The 27,259-nt window shown below is 44.8% G+C and overlaps 1 protein-coding gene across 2 annotated transcripts in view; it reads right to left on the reverse strand.

Annotated features, from left to right (window-relative positions):
- Positions 1-27,259, reverse strand: part of LAS1L (LAS1 like ribosome biogenesis factor) — a 43,915-nt gene that overhangs the window by 12,994 nt on the left and 3,662 nt on the right. For both annotated transcript variants that reach the window (XM_080989841.1, XM_080989842.1), the window contains exons 4-12: positions 26,737-26,806; positions 26,461-26,542; positions 24,461-24,649; positions 19,676-19,722; positions 17,997-18,106; positions 4,592-4,677; positions 3,885-4,091; positions 2,391-2,529; positions 1,506-1,855 (exon numbers count right to left, since the gene is read on the reverse strand). In XM_080989841.1, coding sequence (XP_080845967.1) covers positions 1,506-1,855; positions 2,391-2,529; positions 3,885-4,091; positions 4,592-4,677; positions 17,997-18,106; positions 19,676-19,722; positions 24,461-24,649; positions 26,461-26,542; positions 26,737-26,806 — 1,280 coding nt within the window. The remainder of the gene's footprint in view (positions 1-1,505; positions 1,856-2,390; positions 2,530-3,884; positions 4,092-4,591; positions 4,678-17,996; positions 18,107-19,675; positions 19,723-24,460; positions 24,650-26,460; positions 26,543-26,736; positions 26,807-27,259) is intronic.

Below are 27,259 nucleotides of genomic sequence, written 5' to 3' on the forward strand. Positions count from 1 at the left end.
CAAATCCTTGGGTCCTTCCCTCATATCATTTCGAGCAAAGGATATATTTCCCTCATATCATTTTGATAAATGATATTTCCCTCATATCATTTCGAGCAAAGACCATATCAAGGGTCCAATGTGTTGGACCAATGGTCTAGATGACAACTTTGACAATCTGTTTCTTCAGCAGAGCAGGGCAGCAAATGCAGAGCAGTGTGATTCTACTTGACCCCCCCACTTTGTCAGTTGAATACAAACTTATATGTTGAGTTGCCCACTAACATCTAATTGATGCAGTGAATGAGGTGCAGATCAGTTCTGAGCTGTAAACACACTTCAGACTAAGCCATGATTATTTCTGGATAAACCAGCTCAAAATATCCTTACCATTCCACCCCCCAAAAGAAAACAAGTGTGTGGGTGAGACACACACACAGAGAGAGAGAGAGAGAGAGAGAGAGAGAGAGAGAGAGAAAGGGGGGAGGGAGGGAGAATGAATGAATTTGGGTAGTTTCTAAATGAGTGGAGCATTGAAAGCATTTTTAATATCTCTTTGGGGCATGTCTAACACAACATTTCTGGAAACTTATTGAGCAACACACTGGGTAACTGCCTGGGAAACTCAATGTGTACTACTTGAGCAATAAGGAAATTAAAAAGATTGTTAGAGAGAGCTGGAATTAATACTAAATCTAGTAACAGGTGCTTGAATGAGGCTGACTCAGCCTAGGGAAAAAAACAAGCAACATTCATAGCTCAGAATGATTCTCACAAGCCTGGGCATTTTGCACTGAAGACTAGACTGACGCAGAGAATACTTTCTTTTTTTAACATTAGAACTCAGCATCATCCAAAGAAATTGAATGGGCCACTCAACACACAAATTAACTTATAGGACCGCACCTGGGGTCCTGCAGGCAAAGCAGATATTCTACCACTGATAACTTACAAGAGAGGGTCCTCTTTCTCTCCTTCCACCAACTCATTCCCCCATGTGATTTTATCACCTCAGAACATACTTAGGAAGCTGCCTTGTGCCAAATCAGACCATTAGTCCACTGTCTAAGGCAACAGCTTTCTATGGTTTCAGATGGGTATTTTCCAGGCCTACCTAGAGATGCCTGGGAATGAACATGGGACTTTTTGAATGCCAAGCATGTGTTCTACCCTCCATAGCTCCTGCAAAGTTCTATTTCCTCTGATGCAGCAAAGGCCCCTGCTAGGCAAAGAATGAAACTGTGGGCTCAAGTGTCTCTGAATCACAGGTGCTTAGTTCCGCCCTTTTCTATCTCCACTCAACTGTTTGGCTGTAAGTCGCTTTGGGCTGCCCAGGGTAAGAGGAAGTGACTCACAAATCCAATAATATTAACAGTCACCACTGCCACTACCACCATTCCACATACTTGCAACTTCTAATCATGATGTGTACAGATACTCAAGACAATGCCAGATGTAAGGCTGGAGACACTCCAGACTGCTGCTTGTTTCTTCCCTTCCCCAGCAAACCAAAAGGCAATTTTTACCTGGGCTGACCTGCCAGACCGACCCAAGCAGAACCATCTTTCTCTCATCAAGATATCCAGGGTAGAGATGTGCTGCCTGAGCTTCTCCCTCTTCCTCCTCCATCTCTTCTTCTTCTTCAATATCTCCCAGCGGCCACTCATGCTTTGTAGTTCTTTTGGCAAGCCCTCTGGCCATATTGCTCTGCTTCACTTGCCACTGTAAGCTCTCCACAGTATAAATAGGCTGCTTGCGGAGTTCTGGGATTGAGCCTGGGCTGGGAACGGTGTCCTCTTGGGTGTAAATAGAGGTGAGGTAGAGAAGCAATTCCTTGGAATCTGGAGGCAAAGGCTGATCCAATTTTTCCAGAATCCTGAGCCCGGAAAGAGAGACATGTGGAGAGAGTGTGATGCAAGGGCAGAACAACTGCTTTCAAATGAGTTGGCCAAAGCAAGTTAGTGTTTAAGAAGCCAGCTGGGCATAATAGGTGCCAATAAATTCCATACCTGCGAGTTTTATTTCCCTATCTCGGTGTGGAGCACACCAAACCACCACACTCCTTGCAAGTGCACCACACTCTCATGTGAACCCAAGCACAGAACTAAGCAAGATCAACTTGAGAAAGTGCAAGGGACAGAGAAAGGGAGGCTTGGAAGGCTTCATTTGATACCCAAGCCTGAGGATCCCCATCTCTGCCCTAGGGTTTTTAAGTGCCAAGGTATTTAGAGTACTTCAAGTAAAAAGTCCCATCTCTTACCTGTGTCCACAGGGCAATGAGGAGCCAGTTCAGAGGCTGAAGTATTGGCTGCAAATCATGTTGGTTTCCTGAACTGACTCTTCTGCACTAACACCCTGAAGCCCAGGTCTCCACCACCGTGCATATTCCAGTGAATGGCTTACATACTTACATGTGCATGAGATGAAGACTCGCCCAGCAAGTAGCTTCTAGGCAACAATCAAGGAGTTTTTGCCACTGCAGTGAAACATTTTGAAGAAATGGCTCCGGGGTGCTTTCGCTATTTGTGTGGGAATGCATTGACTTTTTCTCTTCACGCAGAACCATGAAAGAAAAAGAAAAGAGACACTTAGCTGGCAAAGAAAGTGTGTGTAATCAAATGAGTTGGATTTGAAAAAGGAAGGCCTGGGTCAAAATTCCATATCTGCCATAATGTGGCTTTGGGAAAGTGTCACTTTGTCTCAGCCCCAGTTATCTTATCTGTAAAATGGAGCCAAGAGTAGCTGATTTAACAGTATGTGTTTTAAAACAGAAAAACAAGTAGATGGAGAGCCAGTTTCGAGAAAACCTCAAGGAGCAGGTTTGTCAAATTTTACTAACAGAACAAGGCATTGGTGGGAGCCAGACTGATCAGAACAACAGCAGTTCAATTGCCATCTAACAGATGGCTTTAAATGGTGATTAGACAAATTCATAGGGGCCAGTTCTATCAAAGGCTATTTGTCAAGTGGAACTTCCATAATCAGAAACAGCCACTTTGAATACCAGTTGTTGTGAGGGACAGCCATTGCTTTCATGCTCTGCTCATAGACTCCTTCAGAAGTTAGTCCCTGCTAAAATAAGAATGTTAGACTAGATGAATCTTTGGTTCAGTGCAGGACTATCCTTGTGTTCCAATTCTTGAGGCTTAAGCAAAAGGTATCATTAAAAGGAAGAAAATGAGGGTGTAGAAAAGAGCCCTACAAGGAGAGCAACTTCTTTCCAGATTTATAGTAAATGTGACATTGCTAGGTTTTCCCATTCGCTAGTTCCCACAAAACTGCAAATGTAGTTGGCAAGGAACATTAAGTCACACTAATGTGTGAATTAACACATTAATGTGTTTCCTCAACCTTCAAGGCTGCATACACAGAAAGTCATGGTCACCTGTATTCTACTTATTCTATTTGTCTTTTTTGTATGTGGTATATAAACACATAAAATAAATAGCAAAAAATATTTTTTCATATTGGTTTGCATGTTTTAGATCAGCCTTCCTCAACCTGGTACCCTTCAGAAGTTCTGGCCTCCCACTCTCATGGCTGATAGAAACGGTCATCAAAACTTCTGGTGGGTACCAGGCTGGGGACAGTTACCTTAAATGTTTATTATTATTTGTTTTATTACATTTATATCCCACCTTTACTCCATGGAGCTCAAGGTGGCATACTTAAGTTCTCCTCCCCCCTCCCCCTTTTTATCCTGTGTGGTAGGTTAAGCTGAGAGCGAGTGACTGGCCCAAGTGAGCTTCACTGCTGAGTGGGGACTAGAACTCTGGTCTCCCAGGTCCTAGCCCAACTCTGTAGCCACTACACTACCCTGGTTCTCAAAAAATGTTGCTGTTGATGATGAGGATTAAACAGTGCTTTCTGTTGCTTTTTATTCCTGCAAAGGGTACGATACTCACTTGATGGTGCGCTGGTCTCTAAAATTTTTGTGAGCCACCTGATGAGATAGTCTGACCGGAGTTCAGTAATCGAGAAGAATTTCTTCAGCTCACAGAACAGCATCTCGGCCAGAGTCTGTGTGAAGTCTCTAGAGTGCAGGCCCCTCAGGAGGGGGTACCAGAAGCAACCAAAAGACTGAGGGATTCTAAAATCCCATTCCGCGGTTTCTACACCACCACCAAGGGGAGAGAGGAAAAAAGTTATTCAAACAACAACAACAACCAGGTAATATATTGAACACCACCACATTCCCTTAATTTTCCTCAAGTTTTAAAGTTATATTTCTGCATGATTATTGTTACTACTGTTATCAGCAGGAGGGTGTAGAACCACAATTATAAGGCTGTATCCAATGCTAGCTCTACTCAAAGCAGAGTCACTGAAATTAATAGACATGATTAACTCAGTTTCATTAATTTGAAAAGGCAAGGTGCAGGGCAGTTTACTACTTTCTCAATCTGTCTTTGCCCCCTCCCCACATTCCACATAAGTTTTGACTATGATGGCAACCGAAAGCTATTCATTTATATTACTTAAAAATGGTAATACGGTTTCCAGTTTGCTAGGATGTAGCACAGATTTGTTTTATTTATTCTGAGTGGTCAACTGCTGAAACCATGTGCACAAATCTGTCAGCCAAAAGAAAAGAGAAATCTAGAGCACTAACCTAGATGTTGAATATTCAAGATGTTCAGCTCTTCCGTGGTTGGGATGAGAAAGCCATCATCAAGCAACACTTCGATCATAGCCTCCCTAGAGTCATTACAAATCTCAGTGAGTTTCCTTCCTTCCACTCTACCACTCCATATGAGCACCAGTCACCATTGGTATAACCCAACATTCTTCAATTGTGCTTATTTAATGCCAAACCATTAGAAAGAACAAGGCTTGAGTAGATTGCACACTTCCTCCCTCCCTTCTGATCTTGGTGTAGCTATTAACCTTAGTTCATTGTTACATTCCAATGGCCAAATAACTGTTTGCACCTGCCTACAAACTAGGATCCAATCACAAACCAGAATTTCTTCTCATCTTCATATGCTAGGGAAATGGAATGTTTTCCTTATGCCTGTGGGAGATTCCTGTGGGAGATTAGCAGCCAAACCTAACAAATGCATATTCTTCCCACATAGCTTGAGTAGGGGCTAAGTCAACGGAGCTGTATTGCTGATAGGCAGATTCTCAGACCATAGAAATACAAGTGGTAGAAATGGCTCTGTGTGATGTCATTTCCCTTCCTCTCTTGGAGAGGAAGCAACATATAGTACTTCCTGTTCCTCTCTCTCTCATCCTTTGACCAGCCATGAGGGCAGATGGGCCTTCCGCTTGCTTCAGCTTCAGGCATGTGCTATACTGCCTACAGGATATTTTTTTAATGCTGCCATTGCTATGAACCAATGCATGAGTACAAAGCAAGTAAATCTTATTTTAAATATACTTTATAAGTTGTTGCCTGATAGTTTGTTAAGTGGGATAAGAAGTGAGAAGGTAGCTTATTTCATTAGCTGGACTTGCTCAAAATGAGCCTTTACAGCCTAATTTCTATGCTTTTAGCATTTTTTGCTGCCAAGGGTGGAATGTTAAAACTGTTCAACCCACACATGTGGCCCGGAGGGATAAATTGCAATTAATATATCTTCTTCTACCTATTAAAACCCATCCCACAATTTCATAGTTTGGTATTACATCTGAAGAACATTTTTGCTTTTCTGTTCTGGTTTGGAGTGAAGCTACCAGTTGTGGAAACCAAAATTGAGGAAAGGAAACACACCCCCTACACTTACTTCCAATTCTCCAAACTATTGCTGAGAGGATAAGAACCAGCCCACTGATAAATCCACAATAATACAGTTTGAGTCTCTATATAGAAGTTCAATAAAGTTGTGGGGGTTTCAAAAAAAAAGGAGGGCAGGAATCTGTTTCTAAAACAGGAATATACTACAGCTAATAAAAGAGGATGGGGAGACAAATCTCATTTCTGTAAGTGTCATATAATAGTGTTAGTTTCTAAAAGGAAACTTCTAGTAGGAAAGGGAACATGTCATTGTAGTCAGTGCATCAGTTCCAGTTGCTGTAAATAGACACAGCCTCTCCCCCAGGCTGTAAAAATAGCAGCTTGTACTATAATTCAAAAGGTATGTTTCTGCAAAAACTGGGAAATGAACAACAGATCAAAATGAACAAGGGGTAAGTAGGCCTCTGGTCAATTGCTCAGGGACTGCTATGCTGCTGCTATGCTGGAGCAAATTCTAAAACAGCATTAATTCCATGTTCTCTGTTCCCTCCCACCTACCACCCACCCCCTTACAATTACCTTTCTGGCACCGAAACCTGGAAGCAGGTCGGAAAGGTGAATGCAAAAGATCCCAGGTTTTAGTCCCCAGCAGCAGCTCTCCAGATTTTCCCAGCACTGTCTGCGGATGCCAGAGATTGAACCCGGGACCTTCTGAATGTAAAGCATGTGCTCTACCACTTGAACCACAGCCCTTCTCAAAAGGCATCAGTGAAGCTGGCTCTCACTTCTTCTATCAGAAGCATCCCTGAACAGTACCAGCCCTGCCTCCACTGCTGCTGCCTGCTGCTTTTCTCCACTTGACCTTCAAACCTGTTGGTGGATAAGCAGCTCTGAAGTGGAAGACTTACAAAAGAGAAACAGCAGGCAGGGGAGAAGGTTAAGCACATGGACATAAACACAAACACTGCTTTTTGCAACTGTCTCTCATATATTCCATTTTTATCCTACCTCAAGCTCATGCTCAAGGATTTTCCATCCATCCCCACAGGGTTTGCTCTGGGGATGTGGTGGTACCTCATCAAAATGCCCTCAGGTGGGTCCCCTCCATTGCTGGGCCCCTGCGGCAATAGTAACAACACCATTTAAAGTCTCTACAAATGTTGTGGTGCAGTGCTTTGTCAGGGGGCATTGCGATGCACTGGCAGAAGCTGGTGCTTATTCAGAACTTCATCTATGAAATAAGGAGGACTGCTAGAGCTATCATCCACAGCAGCCCAAGATGGTGTGTGGTGATGCCAGCCAATGACCAGCCCCATGCCTCCTTACTTTCAGGGAAGTCAATGTATCATGTGTTCATGGACCACGCCCTGGGGTGTACAAACCCCTTATTTAACAAACAGGCATTTCTGCCCTGATCTGGCAACAATGGAAGGCTTAGACTACTTATTTAAAAGGGAGGGAGAGAAAGAGGGAGAGGTGCACTTGATCATATTCCCTCACCCTTCATAAACATATTTTTCTTTACCCTGGTAATTTTAAGAAAGCAAAAGCCACCCCCTCTTCACAAAGCCTGTTCAGAGCCTGGAGAAGTCCTGCAACAGAGAGAAAGTGCTCAACTCCTGGCCTCTAAAAAGCTGCAGGCTATTTAAAACAGGTGGTTTCAAGCTTGTGGAAGGTAATGGGCCCAGTTCTTATCATGTCTCTGAAATCAAGGAAATTCTTCCCAATGAAATGGGGAACCAAAACTTGAGCTTCTTGCTCAGTCACAAACCTCAACCCTCAGTGGAACTAGCTCAGGTGACCCATGGAGAAACCCCCTTCCTGGTTTCCATGCCCATCCATGTCCAGAACAGATGCACCTTCTCTCCATATGTATATGGAAAGAAGTATAATGGGCTACCTCCCAGTAGCCCAGTTTCTGATAGAACATCAATGTGACTAAGAACCTTGAACGTTAAACTATCAACATCTTGAATAATATGACCTCAGCAATTCTGCTGCTAGTAGCCTTGTACCCGATATTGCTAAGAAATTCTAGGAAAGTGGGGCTGGCGTGAGTTTTGCAAGGCTCTGCCCACCATCTTGATTCAAATAGCATCCACTCATATCTAAATATAGTTGAAAACCTGCTCATAGATCTCAGGAATGATCATGCAAAATTGGGTTATATCTTAAGAAAGCGTTTGCTAACCAGGTGTTCTCCAGATGTTTTAGACTACAACTCCTTTCAGTCCCTGGAAAGCAACCAGGTTGGCAAAGGCTGTCTTAAGAGGTGTCCAAATGTACAGCAAACAAACAACATTCCAAAATATACAGGAAATATATAGTAAAGGCTGGCTATCAATATGTGATGTCAATCTTACTACACTGAATTTTATTTTATTTTATAGGAGAATCACTTCCATTTGGAGGGCTGCACCCAGGAGTGGCCCTCTCTGGGCCACTCATCTACCAATTACCTGATGTAATAAGACATCTGGTTATCAAAACTTCCAAGCCACAGCTGCAAAGGAAATTTCTACAAGTATTGGCAAGGTGGTCAGAGTTTGCCCAAAACTGATTAGTATGCTTGAGGGCAAGTTATCAGGCCCAACGGCCAGATGTTCTCCAACACCACTTAAAAGTTCTTGTGATATTACAGTATTGTATTCATTATATAAATTTATATACTGCTTCTCATATTTAAGTACCAAAGCAGCATACAACATACAAACACAATAGACCATCAGTTGGTGTTGGATAACAACTAGCTCTTTTTTCTTTTTTTTTACACTGAGTACAAATGAATGCTGCAGACTAGAGATGCGCCCACTGCTCCCCACTCTTGACCCCCATACATTTAAAAGGAGCACCTGAATGAAGCCTACACATAAACTTCTACATGTGTAATCTGGTACCTGGGAAGTGGGAGGGTCCCAGATTGAGCATTCTGTTGCTTAGTGCATTACCATAAGACATTGTGCACTGGTGATTGCTTATTACATGATTTCTGATACTGAGAAGGAAATGGTAAAAGAAAGATCCAATTTGTTAGTACTTTCACAAATAGCAAAGATGTCTCCAGACGTTGCAAGTAGTTAGGATTACAATAAGATGATGCTGCCTCTGTAAAAGACATTGGCTTGAAACATTTCCAGACCTTTGACTAAATAAACAATCTATGGCCTTTTAGACAATTGAGGGTGAGGGCAGTTGTTTTGTTTATTATATTGTTTGCTTTTACACTGTAAACTGTCCTGCAATCATCAGATGAAGGACAGCATATAAATTTGAAAAACAAATAATAAACATCCTGAGGGAAAGACATTGGCTCCCCATGGTGCAGATAATACTTTAAGGCATGGAGGTCAAGGAACACGTCACAGTCAAACCTCCCATAGTTCTCCCCCCCACTTCCCCTCTTTCGTTACCAAATGTACGCATGAAAAAGGGTGAAAACCTAAATGACCTGAAGGGAAAGATAACTCTGACGTGGGCCTCTTTCCCCAAAGGTCACCTGAGGAACAATCATCATGTCTCATCAAGAGGACGCAGATGTTTTAAGCGAGGGGATTGCACCAATAAGTTGTTGCTTTCTAAATGCTATCCACTTCTTCAAAGTACTTCCCCACACCCTGGATGTTGGAAATTTTCCACTTGCTATGCAGCTGAAGCTGCATGGCACTTCAATCCGGTGGCAATTTCTACTTAATAAAAGTATAATAAAATAAACTGGGGTGGGGAGAAGAGGAAGCAAAAACAAAACCACTCATATTCACATCCCTGAAGAGCTTGAGATCTGGTTTAAATTTCTCACCCAGAAGAACATCTACAACAGCCTTGGCTAACCTGGTGCCCTCTAGTCTAGTCTTTTCAGATAATCATCATCATCATCATCATCATAATTTATTATTTATACCCTGCCCATCTGGCTTAGTTTCCCCAGCCACTCTGGGTGGCTCCCAATCGCATGTTAAAAACAATACAGTGGTACCTCGGGTTAGGTACTTAATTTGTTCTGGAGGTCCATACTTAACCTGAAACTGTTCTTAACCTGAAGCACCACTTTAGCTAATGGGGCCTCCTGCTGCTGCCGCGCCGCTGGAGCACGATTTCTGTTCTCATCCTGAAGCAAAGTTCTTAATCTGAAGCACTATTTCTGGGTTAGCGGAGTCTGTAACCTGAAGCGTATGTAACCTGAAGCATATGTAACCTGAGGTACCACTGTACAGCATTAAATATTAAAAACTTCCCTAAACAGAGCTGCCTTCAGATGTCTTTTAAAGATAGGATAGCTGCTTATTTCCTTCACGTCTGAAGGGAGGGTGTTCCACAGGGCGGGCGCCACTACCGAGAAGGCCCTCTGTCTGGTTCCCTGTAACCTCACTTCTCGCAATGAGGGAACTGCCAGAAGGCCCTCGGTGCTGGATCTCAGTGTCTGGGCTGAACGATGGGGATGGAGACGCTCCTTCAGGTATAGAAGGACCAAGTCCTTTTAGGGCTTTAAAGGTCAGCACCAACACTTTGAATTGTGCTCAGAAACATACTGGGAGCCAATGCAGATCTCTCAGGACCAGTGTTATGTGGTCCCAGCAGCCACTCCCAGTCACCAGTCTAGCTGCCGCATTCTGGATTAATTGCAGTTTCCGCGTCACCTTCAAAGGTAGCCCCACGTAGAGCACATTGCAGTAGTCCAAGTGGGAGATAACTAGAGCATGTACCACTCTGGCGAGACAGTCTGCAGGCAGGTAGGGTCTTAGCCTGCGTACCAGGTGGAGCTGGTAGACAGCCGCCCTGGACACAGAGTTAACCTGCGCCTCCATGGACAGCTATGAGTCCAAAATGGCTCCCAGGCTGCGCACCTGGTTCTTCAGGGGCACAGTTACCCCATTCAGGACCAGGGAATCCCCCACACCCGCCCGCCCCCTGTCCATCCAAAACAGTACTTCTGTCTTGTCAGGATTCAACCTCAATCTGTTAGCCGCCATCCATCCTCCAAACGCCTCCAGGCACTCACACAGGATCTTCACCGCCTTCACTGGTTCTGATTTAAAAGAGAGGTAGAGCTGGGTATCATCTGCATACTGATGAACACCCAGCCCAACCCCCCTGATGATCTCTCCCAGCGGCTTCATATAGCTATTAAAAAGCATGAGGGAGAGGACGGAATGCTGAGGCACCCCACAAGTGGGAGCCCAGGGGTCTGAACACTCATTCCCCAACACCACTTTCTGGACACGGCCCAGGTGAAAGGAGCGGAACCACTGTATGACAGTGCCCCCAGCTCCCAGCCCCTCAAGACGGTCCAGAAGGATGTTATGGTCGATGGTGTCAAAGGCCGCTGAGAGATCCAGCAGAACTAGGAAGCAGCTCTCACCTTTGTCCCTAGCCCGCCGAAGATCATCGACCAGTGCGACCAAGGCAGTTTCAGTTCTATGGTGAGGCCTGAATCCCAATTGGAAGGGATCCAAATGGTCCGCATCCTCTAGGCGTGCTTGGAGTTGTTCAGCAACCACCCACAATTCCCATCAGCCCTAGCCAGCACCTACAAACTAACTATTATCTAGTACGCTTCAAGCTAATATGACTTGCACTAGCATTGATAAGAGACTAATTGAAAAGAAGACTATGCCATAAGAACCATAACCCTCAAAAGCAGAAAAAACAGACATTACTGAGCCTAGTCTTCTTTGACTTCTATACACCTCCAAATTTGTTGGCCACTTGGTACATATCAGAATAGCCAGTATTGAGGTATATGTGTATCAGTGTTTATATATATGGATATAGATACTTTATGACTGCACAACAATTATTCTTAATAATCCTATTCATTAACTTTGCAACATCCTTCAATACTTCATTCCAATACCACCTCTGGTGTTGTTTTTCTGGGGAGATACTATTGAGGCAGCACTGCCAGCATTTTCCTGAAAGAAAAAAAATTCAGAGCCCTCATACAGAAAACCATTTTCACAGGTCATCATCGTCATAATTTATTATTTATATGCTGTCCATCTGACTGGGTTGCCCCAGCCATATGGACATTCCTGCTTGTAGAGAGAGAACCTAATAAGAAAAAGCAGCCTTTGAAATTAGCTCCATATACACCTGTCCATATACATACACCAAAGGCCTGGTCTACACATGCTCCAGAAATGAGGTGGTAGAATGCACTGCATCACCTTAGACTGCAGGTGATGCCTGCCATTTTCAAATGACCACCCTATATAAAATATAATATAAAAATTATGCAAATACGAATCTAGCATGAAATGAGTGTGCTAGATTTTTACATGCAGAGATTCATTCCTTTTACATGGAACTGAGTCTAACCTGGGATTCCCCTGTAACCTACATTCTGAAGCAGGACAGTCCAACTTTCAACTTATGTCTTTCCACGTCATACTCCTGCATTTGTAAACTGGGCAACACATCCCTTTTGTGGCATTTCAATGGGTCAACCCTACAATCAACCCTCCAGACAGGGTAAATTCTAAACTTCATTCACTTGGGCCACCTGGGTGCTGGAGATTGTTGGCAGACTCACAAGTTTGTGTCAATTTTTGGCGAGGACATCTATCAAACCACAGTATCATTCTCAAACGTTCAAGGTTTCAAGCAAAATAATTTACGCCCTATTTCAAGATTCCTGACATACTGAACACAAAGTAACAGCTACTCCCATGTTTTAGATTTGCTAGCCTTGGAAGGATTTTTATCAGCAGTTAAAGATATTTTTTCAAAGCAGAGGATATTGGGCTGCTTGAAGGTTCTCCAAGGCCCTCAACGGAGTGACCCTCTGGGTGGGCTCCAGCTTGGAATCAGGGTTCAATCAACACATGGGCAGTGGGGAGGAAGGAAATGTGCCATTGGCAGCACTGTTTATCTGTATTCCTCTGTTGCTCCAGTGGGAGAGGAGCTGGCAGCAACCTATGGCTTGGGTCGCTGCCAGGAATCTTCTGAAGCCATTGACCAAAGCCCCACACCTCCTCCCCATCTCTCTGGCACTAACAGAATGCAACACAGTCTCATTAGGACTGTCTTTCCCCATCCTCACACATGGAAGAGGCGATGCAACACCACTCCCATCACACATTTCAGCTCCCTAGACATTACCATGGGACAGAAGGAGACAAAGCGACTGCTGTTTTTGGAAGGAAACTGTAATATCTACTCCCAGCCACATTCAACAGACTACCTGTTATTGGGTCGCAGTAAGAAATTGCCAACTACTGACACTCTTGGCAACACAATAAACTACACTTTTTCTGCAGGAATCTCCAGACTGAAGTCAAAGCTCAGAAAAAATCATAAAACAAACAAATGCAATTAGTCACGGCAGTCTGATGCATGGGATGAGGACACAGCTCAGCAGCAGAGCACCTGCTTTCCATGTACGTAGAAGGTATCAGGCTCAATCCTACTCATTAGCAGTTAGTAGATGTGAAAGATCTTCTACCGAAGACCCTCAGAGTCTGTAGACTCTCAAGAGTCTCGATCCAAGGCTGCTTCCTAGGTTCATATACTTATTGGGAGGAACAGGCTCTGTTTGAGCTGTTGTCCTAATAAATGTTCTAGCATCCTCTAGAAACAGACAAGGAGAGCACATTTTTTGGCCTACAAATGCTCAGATTCAATACTCAGCAACTGCAGACAATCAGGTAGTAAATGACGGAAAACCTCCACTTAACACTTTGAAGAGGCTCTTCCTGCCAGAGTTGACCATACTGGGCTAGAAAAATAAGAATTTCCTCTTATACAAATTTGTGGAAGAAAAAGCTACCGGTGGTTACTAGCAGTGATTATACTGAAATAAGGCAGCTTCCTGCGCTCCTCGGACAGTTTTTGTAGTCAGCACAGTTCTCTCTGTTATTGTTTACTGTTCAGACTAATTAATGCTTTAAAATAACTGGCCCAAATTCGACAGGCTGTAATTTTTGCTAGTCAAATGCTAAACCAATACCTACTCTCCCTGCCCATAGTATGCAGTGCCCTGGACTGTGACAGCTGATCTGGGAAAGAGAGCTGGTGGGTGAATTGCCTTGTCTTTGGGCAGGAGACAGACCCAGATGAACACCACAAATCACATGATATAGCAATTTAAAATGCTACTGCAGCCTCTTAAAAAGCAGAGACATCACCTTGCTGACAAAGGTCCTTATAGTTAAAGCTATGGTTTTCCCAGTAGTGATGTATGGAAGTGAGAGCTGGACCATAAAGAAGGCTGATCACTGAAGAATTGATGCTTTTGAATTATGGTGCTGGAGGAGACTCTTGAGAATCCCATGGACTGCAAGAAGATCAAACCTCTCCATTCTGAAGGAAATCAGCCCTGACTGCTCACTGGAAGGACAGATTGTGAAGCTGAGGCTCCAATACTTTGGCCACCTCATGAGAAGGGAAGACTCCCTGGAAAAGACCCTGATGTTGGGAAAGATTGAGGGCACAAGGAGAAGGGGACGACAGAGGACGAGATGGTTGGACAGTGTTCTCGAAGCTACAAACATGAGTCTGACCAAACTGCGGGAGGCAGTGGAAGACAGGAGTGCCTAACCTGCTCTGGTCCATGGGGTCACGAAGAGTCGGACACGACTAAACAACAACTGCAGCCTTGTGGCTACTGATCTCTTTTCCCCCACTACTTCGCTCTGAGCTGGACAAGTTTTTGCCTGTGAAGAAAGCAGCCTCAACAGAAACACATTTCCCTTCACTTTTTTGTGTGAAATGTGTTAGAAGCATGCACTGTGGTGTGTTCTCTCATCCAGGACTCCTAAGCAAGCTAGAGGTGGGGTGATTGACCTGTGTTGCAGAGCCGCCTCCTACACTTCCTGTTGCCCATCACTAGAAAATAGGAGGCCCTGCTGAAATGCTAAGTGCCAAAAGCAAATTCCACTTTATCAAGAAACAGCAGGACATGCTTAAAAGAAGGTCTCAGAAATGTAAATAAGAGATCAGAACACTGAAGCATATCTTTTGCGCTGTCAGGGAATAATGCAAACAGAACAGTTGCTATGAGAACTCCACAATCTGCAGAGATAAGAGGGCACAAGTTCATTTTCTGCAGATATTTAGGAGGTTGACACAACCTTCTCTCCTTCACAGCATGGTGGTCCTGACAATACTCTTCCCCCCTACACATGGGAGCAAGACTGCACCTTTCACCCCCTCTCTTGTGTTCACAAATGGGAATATATGAATAGTGAGTGCATGTGTAAAATCAAATGTGATTGAACCTGAACACTACAATCAATAGCCCAGATAAAATCTAGGCAGTGAGCCGGCAACCTGAGCCTATGTATATTTTACCCACAAAACATTCTATTCATGGATATCTGGGGACAGGACAGGTGCACCAAGAGTGCAGGGAGGTAATGCACACATTCAGTTCCTAAACACACATGAGAGAGAATGTCAAGTGAAGAGTACTGTATTGTTTTGTTCAAACTGAGCCAGAATCCCTTAATGGGCTTAAATACTATGGAAAAAGTAGTCAATCGGCACCCACAAAAGGCCACTAAGCAGAAGGACTCAGAGTGTGATAAGATAGAAAAGTCATGGTAAATCTTATTTCCTACAAACATTTAAAGCTAGAACAACTGTGCCTAAGCCCAAATGGTGCACGTTAGACATCCCAAAGTCTCTCATTTCATTCCATTTACTTGGAAAAAGGAGACAAGGCCAGCACATGCTCCAATCCTAGCCTTGAAGCAATCCAGGAAGGGAAGTCATCAGGTGTCCTTATGAAACCGTCAGCCCTCAGCTGTTCAGTGCTTAGAGCAAAGCTCTCTGGGAAGCCGCAGCTACAGTTAACTGAGTTCTGTTGGACAGCTCCCCTTTAAAACTACAGTGGTACCTCGGGTTAAGTAGTTAATTCGTTCTGGAGGTCCGTTCTTAACCTGAAACTGTTCTTAACCTGAAGCACTACTTTAGCTAATGGGGCCTCCTGCTGCTGCCGTGCCGCCGGAGCACGATTTCTGTTCTCATCCTGAAGCAAAGTTCTTAACCAAAGGTACTATTTCTGGGTTAGTGGAGTCTGTAACCTGAAGCGTATGTAACCTGAAGTGTTTGTAACCCGAGGTACCACTGTATTTATATTTTATTAAAAGTTTTCTGTGAAAAAATAATATGAAAGAAAGGAAATGTGAATACAGTCATACCTCGAGTTAAATATGCTTCAGGTTGAGCGTTTTCAGGTTACGCTCTGCGGCGACCTGGAAGTAATGGAACGCGTTACTTCCAGGTTTTGCCACTTGTGCGTGTGCAGACCCTCAAAATGACGGCACACGCATGCGCAGATGCAGCGAATTGCGACCCGCGCAGACGCGGGTTGCATTCTACTCAGGATGTGAATGGGGCTCCAGAACAGATCCCGTTCGCATCCAGAGGTACCACTTTACTGTGAAGGGGGGGGGGAGAGGAAAAGTAACCAAACAAAAACAATCCAAAAGAGTATGCAGTGGATTATATGGGTACATAAGTAATAGAGTGGTACCTCAGAAGTCGAACAGAATCTGTTCCAGGTCCGTTCGACTCCCAAAATATTCAGAAACCAAGGCGCAGCTTCTGACTGGCTGCAGGAAGCTCCTGTAGCCAATTGGAAGCTGCGTCGGATGTTCAGCTTCCAAAGAACGTTCACAAACCAGAACACTCACTTCCAGGTTTGCAGCATTTGGGAGCCAAAACAGACAAGTACCAAGACGTTCAACAACCAAGGCACGACTGTACAATTAATCCAATAAATTTAAAATTATTAAAAAGACATTATACTCTATGAATGGATTCCAAATATCATTGTATTTAACCATACACAATCTGTGTCTAAAAGCAATCAATTCATATGTTGCTAGAGTTATCATATCTTCTATCCATTGTTTGAAGGGAACCATGGTATTATGTTTCCAGTGAATTAATATCAATTTTTTAGCAGAAGAAAGGGCTTGGAGAGTTCATTTACGTTGCCTTTTGTCAGCTCCCTTAATATTCCTGGTCTCTTGTCAAAGCATCTGCTCTTGACATTCAGTTCCTACTGGACAGCTCTCCCACAGCCCTAGGCCTCATGCTCAGTACAGTGGTGCGCCGCAAGACGAATGCCTCGCAAGACGGAAAACTCGCTAGACGAAAGGGTTTTCCGTTTTTTGAGCTGCTTTGCAAGACGAATTTCCCTATGGGCTTGCTTCGCAAGACGAAAACGTCTTGCAAGTTTGTTTCCTTTTTCTTAACACCGTTAATACAGTTGCGACTTGACTTCGAGGAGCAACTCATAGAACGCAGTGTACATAGTAGCCTTTTTTGAGGTTTTTAAAGACTTTGGTGATTTTTGAAGCTTTTCCAAAACTTCTTTTGCAGCCATTTGGTAAGTTAAGCTTTTAAAACTTTTTTGGGGGGTTTTGGATTTTGGGTTGGGGTGTTTGGAATTCAAGGACTTGGTGTTGGGGAGGGGTTTTCAAGAATCTGGAAGCTTGTGTGTTTTTTTTCTGCATTTTTATGATTTTCTGTGACCATTGGTGAACTCTGCTGTTTTTAAAAAAAAATTCTGGATTTGAATTTCTGTATGCTGGGTGGCTGGGGGAACAGTTGGGGAGGGGTTTGCAAGAATCTGGAAGCTTGTGTGTTTTTTTCTGCATTTTTATGATTTTCTGTGACCATTGGGCAACTCTGCTGTTTTTTAAAAAAAATTCTGGGTTTGAATTTTGAAATGCTCTTTACAGTATGTGTGACTTTAAAGAGCACTTAATAAACTCTTGTTGTACCAAATTTGGCTTTGTTTGGACTTTTTTTGACCATAGGAACGCATTAATTGATTTTCAATGCATTCCTATGGGATTTCGTGCTTCGCAAGACGAAAAATTCGCTAGACGAAAAAACTCGCGGAACGAATTAATTTCATCTTGCGAGGCACCACTGTACTCGCTCCTGGGAAAGGCTATAGCTCAGTGGTACAGCATCTACTTTGCATACAGAATCTCCCAGGTACAATGCCTGGTATCTCCAGGCAGCATTGGGAATGCAACCTGCTGGAAATCCTGGAGAGCTGCTACCAGTTGGTTCAAAAAATATTGAGCTAGAAGGACCAATGGTATTCTTCTGTATAAGGCAGCTTCCTGTGTCTGCTATTTGTGTCCCCTCACTCTGCTCAAGGCTCGTAGAAAAAAACACTGTGGTGTAACTTTGCATGGCTGCTCCTGCGTATTTACACATGCAAGCTGATTTCCCCTACCTTCATAGGAGGGGCTCTGTTACCATGGCATAGTATCTAATTGGGAAATATCATGCATCAAATGCTATGTACTTGCAGGCACGGTAGACACCTGCCACTGTGGGTCTCAGTCTCAACTAGGTTAAAGTCCTTCCTTACCTGTTCTCTAGGAACAACTCTTTCACCTGGGCCACAATCCACTGTATCTCTGCGGAAGAGTTGTACCACAATTTGCAGACCTGATTGATGTCCTGCTGTTGCTGGAGAACCTAACACAAAGAGGAAGACTCAATTAACAGGCTGGATTGCTGTATGTGGGGCTGCCTTTGGGTCTGGTTCAGAAGCTCCAGAATGTTGCAGCCATATTGCTGATGAGGGCATCTGGCCAAGAATTACATGACACCACTGTTAAAACAGGGTGTCCATCTAATACCAAGCCAGGTTCAATGTCCCTGCATTAATTTGCAAAGCTCTGAATAACTTAGGTCCAGGACACCTTGGGAATTGCCTAAATGCTTATACCCCAGCTTGATAATTGAGATCATCTGCAGGAGCATCTTGGGTTGTTCCCTAAGTTGGTGAGGATCCTTTGCCAACAAGAAACTGAGCCTTTAGTTTCACTGGCCCAGTCCTGGGGAACACTCAGCCAACAGAGATCAAGCAGGTGCCTTCTGTGACAACTTTTAAACAGCCGCGGCTGAAACTTTTTATATTCTGTCATGCCTGTGTAGGCAATTAAAATATAAAATGTTCCACAACAGTTAATTGATAGCCGTTTTTAACCTTTTAATATGGTTTCTATTGTACTGTACCATTTTATGTTTTATTGCTGTAAACCACTTGGATACATTTTTATGACACAGCAGTATAGATATGTATTTATGAACATATAAATAAACAGGAGGAATTGTGCTGTACAACACCAACAGTAAAAAAGAAACCAGGAGTAAGGCGGCCAGTGAAAAATAGCCTCACTGGATCTATCCATCAGCGTTCAGGGATGGGTCATCCATTGCTACTCATCCATTGCCAGTGCAGAAGTTATGGGCTTTAATGATCTGTACCAGTAAGAAAGGGTGGGGAATCAATCAATCTACCTCTTTATTATGTTCAATGATGAGAACTGGGGTGGGGCAACTTTCTGGCTCCACGGGCCAGATCCTTATCAGGATCAAATTGGACAGGCAGGTAGGCTGTCAAAATACTTTTCATGGAGTTTTTGCCTAGGAACCACACCACAAGGGATACTGTGTCAGCCATATGTTCCAGCACTTTTGGGAGCACTGAATGAGGCTGGCAAACTGCATGCTTCCCCACTCCCTGCCACTGACAAGGACATGAGAAACAAGGCTGGAGTTTACAAGTGACAGCAGCTTTGCTGCTTTAATTGGCAAAACATAGCTATGTTTCTCCCCCCACTCCCAAAAATCACTTTACAGGGATGGGAGAAACAGGGCTACTTAGTGCTGTGTTCAAGCATAAGAGAGCCCTCCATGAAGGCAGCACTTTTGTGAGCCTGAACCCAACACTATGCAGCCTTATTCCTTCTGACTCCCTCAAGTGGTGTCAGCTGATAGGAGAGTAGGCATGGCCTCTCGGACTGAATTGGACCCCACTGGGGAGGTTCTCCACCCTTCTAACATGACATCTAAATGATATATAGTATGTACATTTGGAGCACAATTCCCTATTTGCAATTTAGTCCTCAGTATGATTCTCTAGATGCATTGTCAAAAGGTCCAGGAAAAATATAATGTGGTATATAGAGCAAAACTTCTTGAACTTTATATTTTACTACTTCAAAAATGAATCAGGAAGTACAAATCTGTGAAACTTACCTCAAATTGTTGCTTTTTATAGGAAACCAGAAGTTCCACGACTTTCTCTGGGAAGGCAAGTAAAGAAGAAAGACAGTAATTGTTTTGAAATCTATGAAATGCAAAACCCCCTGAGCACCATTTCTTCAAACAGCAAGATGCTAATTTAACAAATAACTAGATATTATTTCCATCATAAGAACTCTTTCCATCGTAAGACCCCTGAGGGTCATCTAGTCCAACCCCCTGCGAAATTACCCTTGAGGCCCCTTCCAACTCTACAATTATACGGTTTTATGAGAGCTGATAAACTGAAGCTCAATTCAGGCAAGTGGTAGTGGGGGTTCCTTATACCTGATGGATGGGTAGTGGCCTGCTCTTGATGGGGTGACATTTCCTCAGAAGTAAATGAGAAGCACTGGGCATCATCTAGGTCAGCCCTTGCCTATGGCCATGCTAACTGGGACTGATGGGAGTTGTAGCCCAAAACAGGTAGAGGGCACTCAAGCACCAGACTGGTGAAGGCTGATCTGGGCAATACACTGCATTGCAGGAATGACTATCATCCTCTTCACATCAGCACCACTTCATACACTTAGGCTTTATTTAGGCCCCAAAGTTACTTAAATTTCTCCCAAGGCAGGTCACCTGTACTGCATGGCTGCTTTTTGTTGAGAGATGCTTCTGAAGCTGAAGCCTTTTTCAGGCAGGGATGCTAAAAATCCCTGCAGCTAGTAGCCATGAAGACATGTACAATGAGGGTAAGAATGGTGAACTGACATCTAATATGCTCTCCATACCCTCATCTCCAGCAGGCCCCAACCCCAGGATTTCAGTGCTTCGGCATGACTCAATGCAGGGATGAAGAACTGAATGTGACTAGTGGGCCATATTCTTACCCCCACAACTCCTGCAGACCAAACCTATCAAGCAAGTGGGGCTAGCAACAAGACAATAATCTGATGTCACAACAGCTTAAGGTGAACATTTTCCTTTCCCTATGTGCTTTGAATTGAGCCATGCAAGCAAACAGTAATTTTAAGGTGCTGAAAATCAGGTGATTGCCAATTATGGAAAAAGCCCTGTGCCTTTACGAGTGCTGTAGAGATTATCAGATCAGGTTAAGGCACAGCTGGTGCCTGCAAACCATGCTTTCAGCAGCAAGCAGGATCTTTTACCCGTGGACTAAATGTCCACTGTGGGGCAGTTGGGTATGGTTTGGCCAAAACAGCTTGGAGAGCCAAATGGGGAGGCCCAGTGGGCCTGATTAGGCTCTGTGGGTTGAAGGCTTCCCCACAGCAGCCCTAAAAGATGATGGAATATTCGGTGTAACCTCTGCCATCGTGCAAAGAAAACTGCACACACATTAGAAGTATTTTGTGGGGTTGTTTTTTTTTTGAAGGGTTAAAAATAATAATAAAATTTTATTTATATCCTGCCCTCCCGAGCCGAAGTCAGGCTCAGAGCGGCTAACAGCAATAAAAGTAACACAGCATTCTAAAATCAATATTCTAAAATCAATTCAAAATCAAATGGCAACCACTGGGCCAGAGTTCTACGAGGATCGCCAAAGGAGGGGGTCAGACTGTGCCTTGGCCAAAGGCCTGGTGGAACAGCTCTGTCTTGCAGGCCCTGCGGAAAGATGTCAAGTCCCACAGGGCCCTAGTCTCTTTTGACAGAGTGTTCCACCAGATCGGGGCTACAGCCGAAAAAGCCCTGGCTCTGGTTGAGGCCAGCCTAACCTCTCTGTGGCCCGGGACCTCCAAAATGTCTCAAGGGCAGCCCCACGTAGAGTGAGTTACAATAATCAAGTCCGGAGGTGACCATCGCGTGGATCACAGTGGCTAGGTCAGGGCGAGAAAGGTAAGGAGCCAACTGCTTAGCTTGGCGGAGATGAAAAAATGCCGCCTTTGTTATAGCTGCAATCTGCACCTCCATGGAAAGGGAGGTGTCGAAGATTACACCCAAACTCTTAACGGACAGTGCTGGCACTAATTGCGCCCCCGCAAGAGATGGGAGTTGTCCCCCCAATCCCATATTGTCCCAACCCAGCCAAAGGACCTCTGTCTTCAAAGGATTTAACTTCAACCGGCTCCCACGTTGAATGGTTGAATGGTTATTCAACCACAGCTTCCAAACATCTGATCAGTGTGTCTGGGGCCGAGTCAGGATGGCCATCCATCAACAGATAGAGTTGGGTATCATCAGCATACTGATGACAGCCCAGCCCAACCCAAAACTCTGGACAAGCTGGGCTAGCGGGTGCATAAAGATGTTGAAAAGCATCGGGAAGAGTATCACACCCTGCGGCACTCCACACACCAAGGAGTGGCGCAACGACAGTCCCCCCCCCCAGCGCCACCCTCTGTCCCTGACAGAGTGCAGCCATCGAAGGACTGTGCCCTGGATCCCCACGTTGGCGAGGCGGTGGTCCAGGAGTTCGTGATCGACCATGTTGAAGGCTGCTGACAGGTCTAAAAGAATCAGCAGCCCCGACCCGTCTCAATTCAGCTGCCTGCAGAGATCATCTGTTAGGGCGACCAGAGCCGTCTTGGTCCCATGACCAGAGTGGAAGCCGGACTGGAATGGATCCAGAGCCAATGTTTCATCCAGGAACCCATCAAGCTGTTCAGCAACCTTACCCAGAAACCGAAGATTCAAAACTAGGCAGTAATTGGATAGCTCTAAAGGATCTAATGATGTTTTCTTTAAGAGCGGGTGCACCACTGCCTCCTTCAATTCCCCTGGGAATGTCCCGGTGCCAAGGGACAAATTGATGATATCCCCTTAGGGGCCCCCGCACCTCGTCTGGACACGCTCTAATCAGCCAGGATGGGCACAGGTCAAGAGGACAGGTGGTGGGCTTTCCAGCTCGGAGGAGTCTGTCCATATCGGCTGGGGCTATCTGGTTGAAGTGGTCCAATACTGGACCCGAGGACAGTCGAGGGGCCTCCAGTTCCTTTATTGTATCCAAATTGGCAGGGAGGTCATGGCGGAGCAACAAGACCTTCTCCGCAAAAAAGCTCGCAAATGCCTCACAGCTGTGTGTCAAATTGTTATTTAAATTTGGCTGTCCCTCAAGGGACGTTAAAGACCTGATTATACTAAATAATTGCGCCGGACGAGAGCTAGCAGATGCAATGGAGGCTGAGAAGTAAGACTTCTTAGCAGCCTTCACCGCCATCTCGTAGGTTTTCATAAAAGCCCTATAAGATGTTCTTGAGGCTCCGTCACGGGCACCCCGCCATAGTCACTCTAGCCGTCTGAGGTCCCGCTTCATTTTCTGGAGCTCCTCGGTAAACCAGGGAGCCCGGTTTCTGCGGGTCGCAGAGGGCAGCTTGATGGCTGCCAGGAGTTGGGTATTCCAGCCCTCAACAAGCTCAGTCAATGAGTCACCAGAGGGAGCAAGGTCCCGCAAGGCTTGACGGAATCTATCAGGGTCCATCAGCCTCCGCGGGCGAGCCCAAATCAGATTGCCAACTAAGCAGGGTGGGGGTGGAAAGTCAATCCTGGCTTTCAGAGCGTAGTGATCAGACCATGGCACCTTCATCGAAGGGGACATGATCACATCTATACCTGCACCAAAAATCAAATCCAGCGTGTGGCCTGCTTGATGTGTGGGGCCCGAAAAAAACTGAGAGAGCCGTAGCGTCGCCATGGAAGACACCAGGTCGAGAGCCTGTGAGGAGGGAGTGGCATCAGCATGGATGTTGAAGTCCCCCAATATCAATAGGTTAGGGAACTCCAAGGCCCATTCAGCCACTGCCTCCAGTAGGCCTGACAGGGTGGCTGCTGGTGCGCTAGGTGGCCGGTACACCAGCCAGACAGCCAAGCTCTCCTCGGAACCCCACACTAGGCCAACACATTCAATGCCAGGGATCGATGGCGATGGCAAAGCCCTGAAGGAACAATCTTCCCGGATTAATAATGCCACCCTTCTCCCCCGCCCCCCGGCCCACAGTCCGCGACTGGTGGAGGACGGAGAAACCCGAGGGTGCCACCTCTTGTAAGGTAACTGTTTCCCCTTCTGGTCTCTGTCACACAAGCCAGGTCGGCCACCTGAGAGGTAAAGAAATCTCGCAGGGTGGCGGTTTTGTTACCTATAGACCTGGCATTGCACAGCACCAGTGACGGAGGTGAGTAATCCTTGCTCACTCTACCCTCGTCCCTCGGGATGGGGCGCAGATCGAAAGGGGTATGAGTGTATCCGTATCTCAATCCCCTTCGCCTATAAAATCTGTTCCCACTGCCACACCTCCCTTGCCCCTACACAGTAGCAATCCCGAGCCTTATACTAGCCCGATAAAGTCTAATTAGTTGAGTAGTTACCTATTGGCTTTAATTAACACAAAGGGGGATCTGTATTTCAAAATGAGTGTTCCTGCCCAGGGATGACCAGGAGCCACGTAGCGCTGTTTGGGGCTCACATTGAGCACACTGAGCATGAAAGCTTAATTGCCATATAGATGAAGGTTGGGGGAGGTGGGGGAGGAAAGGGTAAAACATTGGAGAATAAGTTCTTTAAATCTAATGGCAACACCTCCCCAACCCTTCAGAGTATTATAAGCTTCTTAGGGGCCCAAGGTGCCTAGTTTCATCTCCCCAATTTCCATTTGAATTGACTTCCATGCCTCAACTTCTCTCACAGATGCAGACTTGTTACTAGATTCATACCATTGACCTCTAGCTCCTTTTTTCTTCTCTCTGCCCCCAGATTCCTGCCTCAAGAAAACAACGCAGAAATCCAGGATTTTAGCATAGCTGTAATTGGGTGGCAGTGTGTATCCACATGGTGACTATACTCACCTTGAAACATCACATTTCCCTGACAGTCGAGGGACTCCAATTTTTCAGGCTCCGTTATACTGCTGATGAACCCGGTACCTGCTTGTGGCGATTCCTCAACCTCATCCTCTTCATATCCTCTTACTAGGTTATTGGCCAACTGGCGGCTCCAATATGTTTGCCGGAGCCATTCCAGGACAACATCACAGCCTGGAGGTGACAACACATATACAGTATAGAGAAGATAGTAAAACAAAGGCAGCCTGGTCAAGTGAAAGGTTTACAAGTAATTTCTCTTAACTGCTCCATACAGGGAAACATGTGCAGAGGGCAGCAACAAGAGTGCATGTCTTTTCAGTGTCTGTCCCTCTGTTATGGAATGCTCTCCCAAAGGAGGTTCACCTGGTGCCAACACTGTCAACTTTTAGGCACCAAGAAAATACATTCTTGTTCTTTCTGGAATATGAATCTTCACATGGTTTATTTGCTTAATACATCCATATATCACTTTCCTACCAGTGGACTTATGGTGCTATACAATGTAAAATAATGACTGTAACTAGCTTGGTGGATCACAACCTGGATGAGCTTGTTCTTAGACTTGTCTATGGAGGGAAGGTACTATGTAGAATTAGAATCATACAGTCGGACAGGAACAAATTTTTGCCCAGCATGGGGCTCCACTGGAGCAAAAAGACAGACTAGCACTTCCTCTCTTCCATCTACAGAGTGATGCTCTACAGCCTTCTGTTCCCCTACAAATGAACACTCTTATCTGTCCAGATCTTCAGACCATCCAGTTTTTTTATTGGTGAAAGCATTTACCAAGCCCTAAATGCACAGCACCACCTGCTGGAAATAATAAAGTACTGCACTTAGCGGTTAGGCATTTGGAGAGGCAGAGCAGCCCACTGGGGCTGAAGATCAGTAGGTGAAGGTGGAATTAAAGTTAAATGTCTCTTTTGTCCCAATGTTATCTCTGATCAAACAGGTCCTCAAAAGCATGAGACTTGCAATGGTTCCACATTTATTTCCAGTACTCCTGGAGCTACATGCTGAGTGGGTCATGTCCAGAAAACAAGGCAGACAGGCTCTTTTCATGCCAGGTAATCCAAGCAGGGACGAGGGTGGCGCTGTGGTCTAAGCAACAGAGCCTAGGGCCTGCCAATCGGAAGGTCCTGCCAACCTAGCAGTTCAAAAGCACGTCAAGTTCAAGTAGATAAATAGGTACTTCTGGTGGGAAGGTAAATGGCCAGAAGTGGCTTAGTCATGCTGGCCATATGACCCGGAAGCTGCACGCCGGCTCCCTCGGCCAATAAAGCGGGATGAGCACCGCAACCCCAGAGTTGGCCACGACTGGACCTCATGGTCAGGGGTCCCTTTACCTTTTTACTAGGTATAAAAAGGGATATAGTTATGTGTACTTAGGCTTAGCTGGAATACAGTATGAGGGTAAGTGGGGGGCGGGTTTGCTAAAGGCTTCACGGAAGGGACCGAGCAACGGGAGCTCGAGGATTCGAACCACCGACCTTCTGATTGGCAAGCCCTAGGCTCTGTGGTTTAACTCACAGCACCACCCACATCCCTTTTTATATCCAGCAGATGGCTGTAATCTATGGGAGAGTCTTTCTTGAAAGTTCCAAAGATCTCAGAAGCCCACTCTGTAGGAATTCAGTGCAGGGCTTTTAGTGTGGCTGCTCCTGTTCTGTGGAACAGCGTTCCTGTTGAGATATGACATGCACCCACTATCTGCACTTTCTGGAAGCAACTGAATATATTTTTGTTCCCACAGGCTTCCCCAGCTGGATAAATGGATATTTACCATGAGTCTTTACTTGTTACAGGTTCAGAATCATTTTAAATGTATTTGTTGTTTTCAGTTTTAAACTGATTTTAATTATTTGTAAATCGCCTTGTCACCTATTCTTCCCATTTACCCCTGCTTCCATTTCTCCAGGTGGGAGTCTGGCCCGTTCTCCTACACAATGGGTACAGATAGCACTATATAAAACTGCACTCACCTTTTTGGCAAGCATCCAGTTGAGGTAGGTTGCCATGGGTCAAATCATGACGAAGGTTCACAATCCAGACTGGGATGTTTAGCTATAAAAGAGAACCAAATGGTCATTAACATCAAAGGGGCAAGGGGTAAAACCTCCCTCACATTTGCTGGAGATGAATACTATCTGTGTCATCATTATCCAACTCCCTGCCTCTGTGTGTGTGTGTGTGTGTGTGTGCGCGCGCGCTGAGATGTCTGTAACCTGCAGAGACTTAATTCTCTGGAACCTTCCTACCTCTTTTGCTAGGCGTCTCAGTGGAATGACGACCGTTTTCTGCTTCCGCTCTGTGATGAGGTTCACAAACCTGCACATGAAAGAAAAAATTACCCAGTACACAACTGATTCTAGTTTTTCATTATACATTTGTCTGAAAAAAATGTTTCCAGGAATGCAGTCAAAATATAAAACTGGAATAAAGCTTTATTTTGTTTTCCTGAACTGAACCTGAACTGTTGTTTGAATGTCTCCACTGAATGTGAATCCACAAAAAATAAATAAATAAAAGTTAAGTCAATAATATCTGATGTGGTACACTAAAGGGTATCATCAGATTTAATCAGTATGAGCACAATGTACATGTCTCTGACTGTAAGATTAAAATTAACATTTCAAATTTATTACATACTCAGAATTCTTTTAGACCTATCAGCTTTCTGTGCCCCACAACACTAATCAAAACATGACTTAAATACTTAAGTTTGATTTCAAATTACAGCCACAGAATATCTGACTGGTAAATTCTTAACAGACGAATAAA

The sequence above is a fragment of the Podarcis pityusensis genome (assembly GCF_964106645.2).
Source record: "Podarcis pityusensis genome assembly, chromosome: Z".
Taxonomy (NCBI): domain Eukaryota; kingdom Metazoa; phylum Chordata; class Lepidosauria; order Squamata; family Lacertidae; genus Podarcis; species Podarcis pityusensis.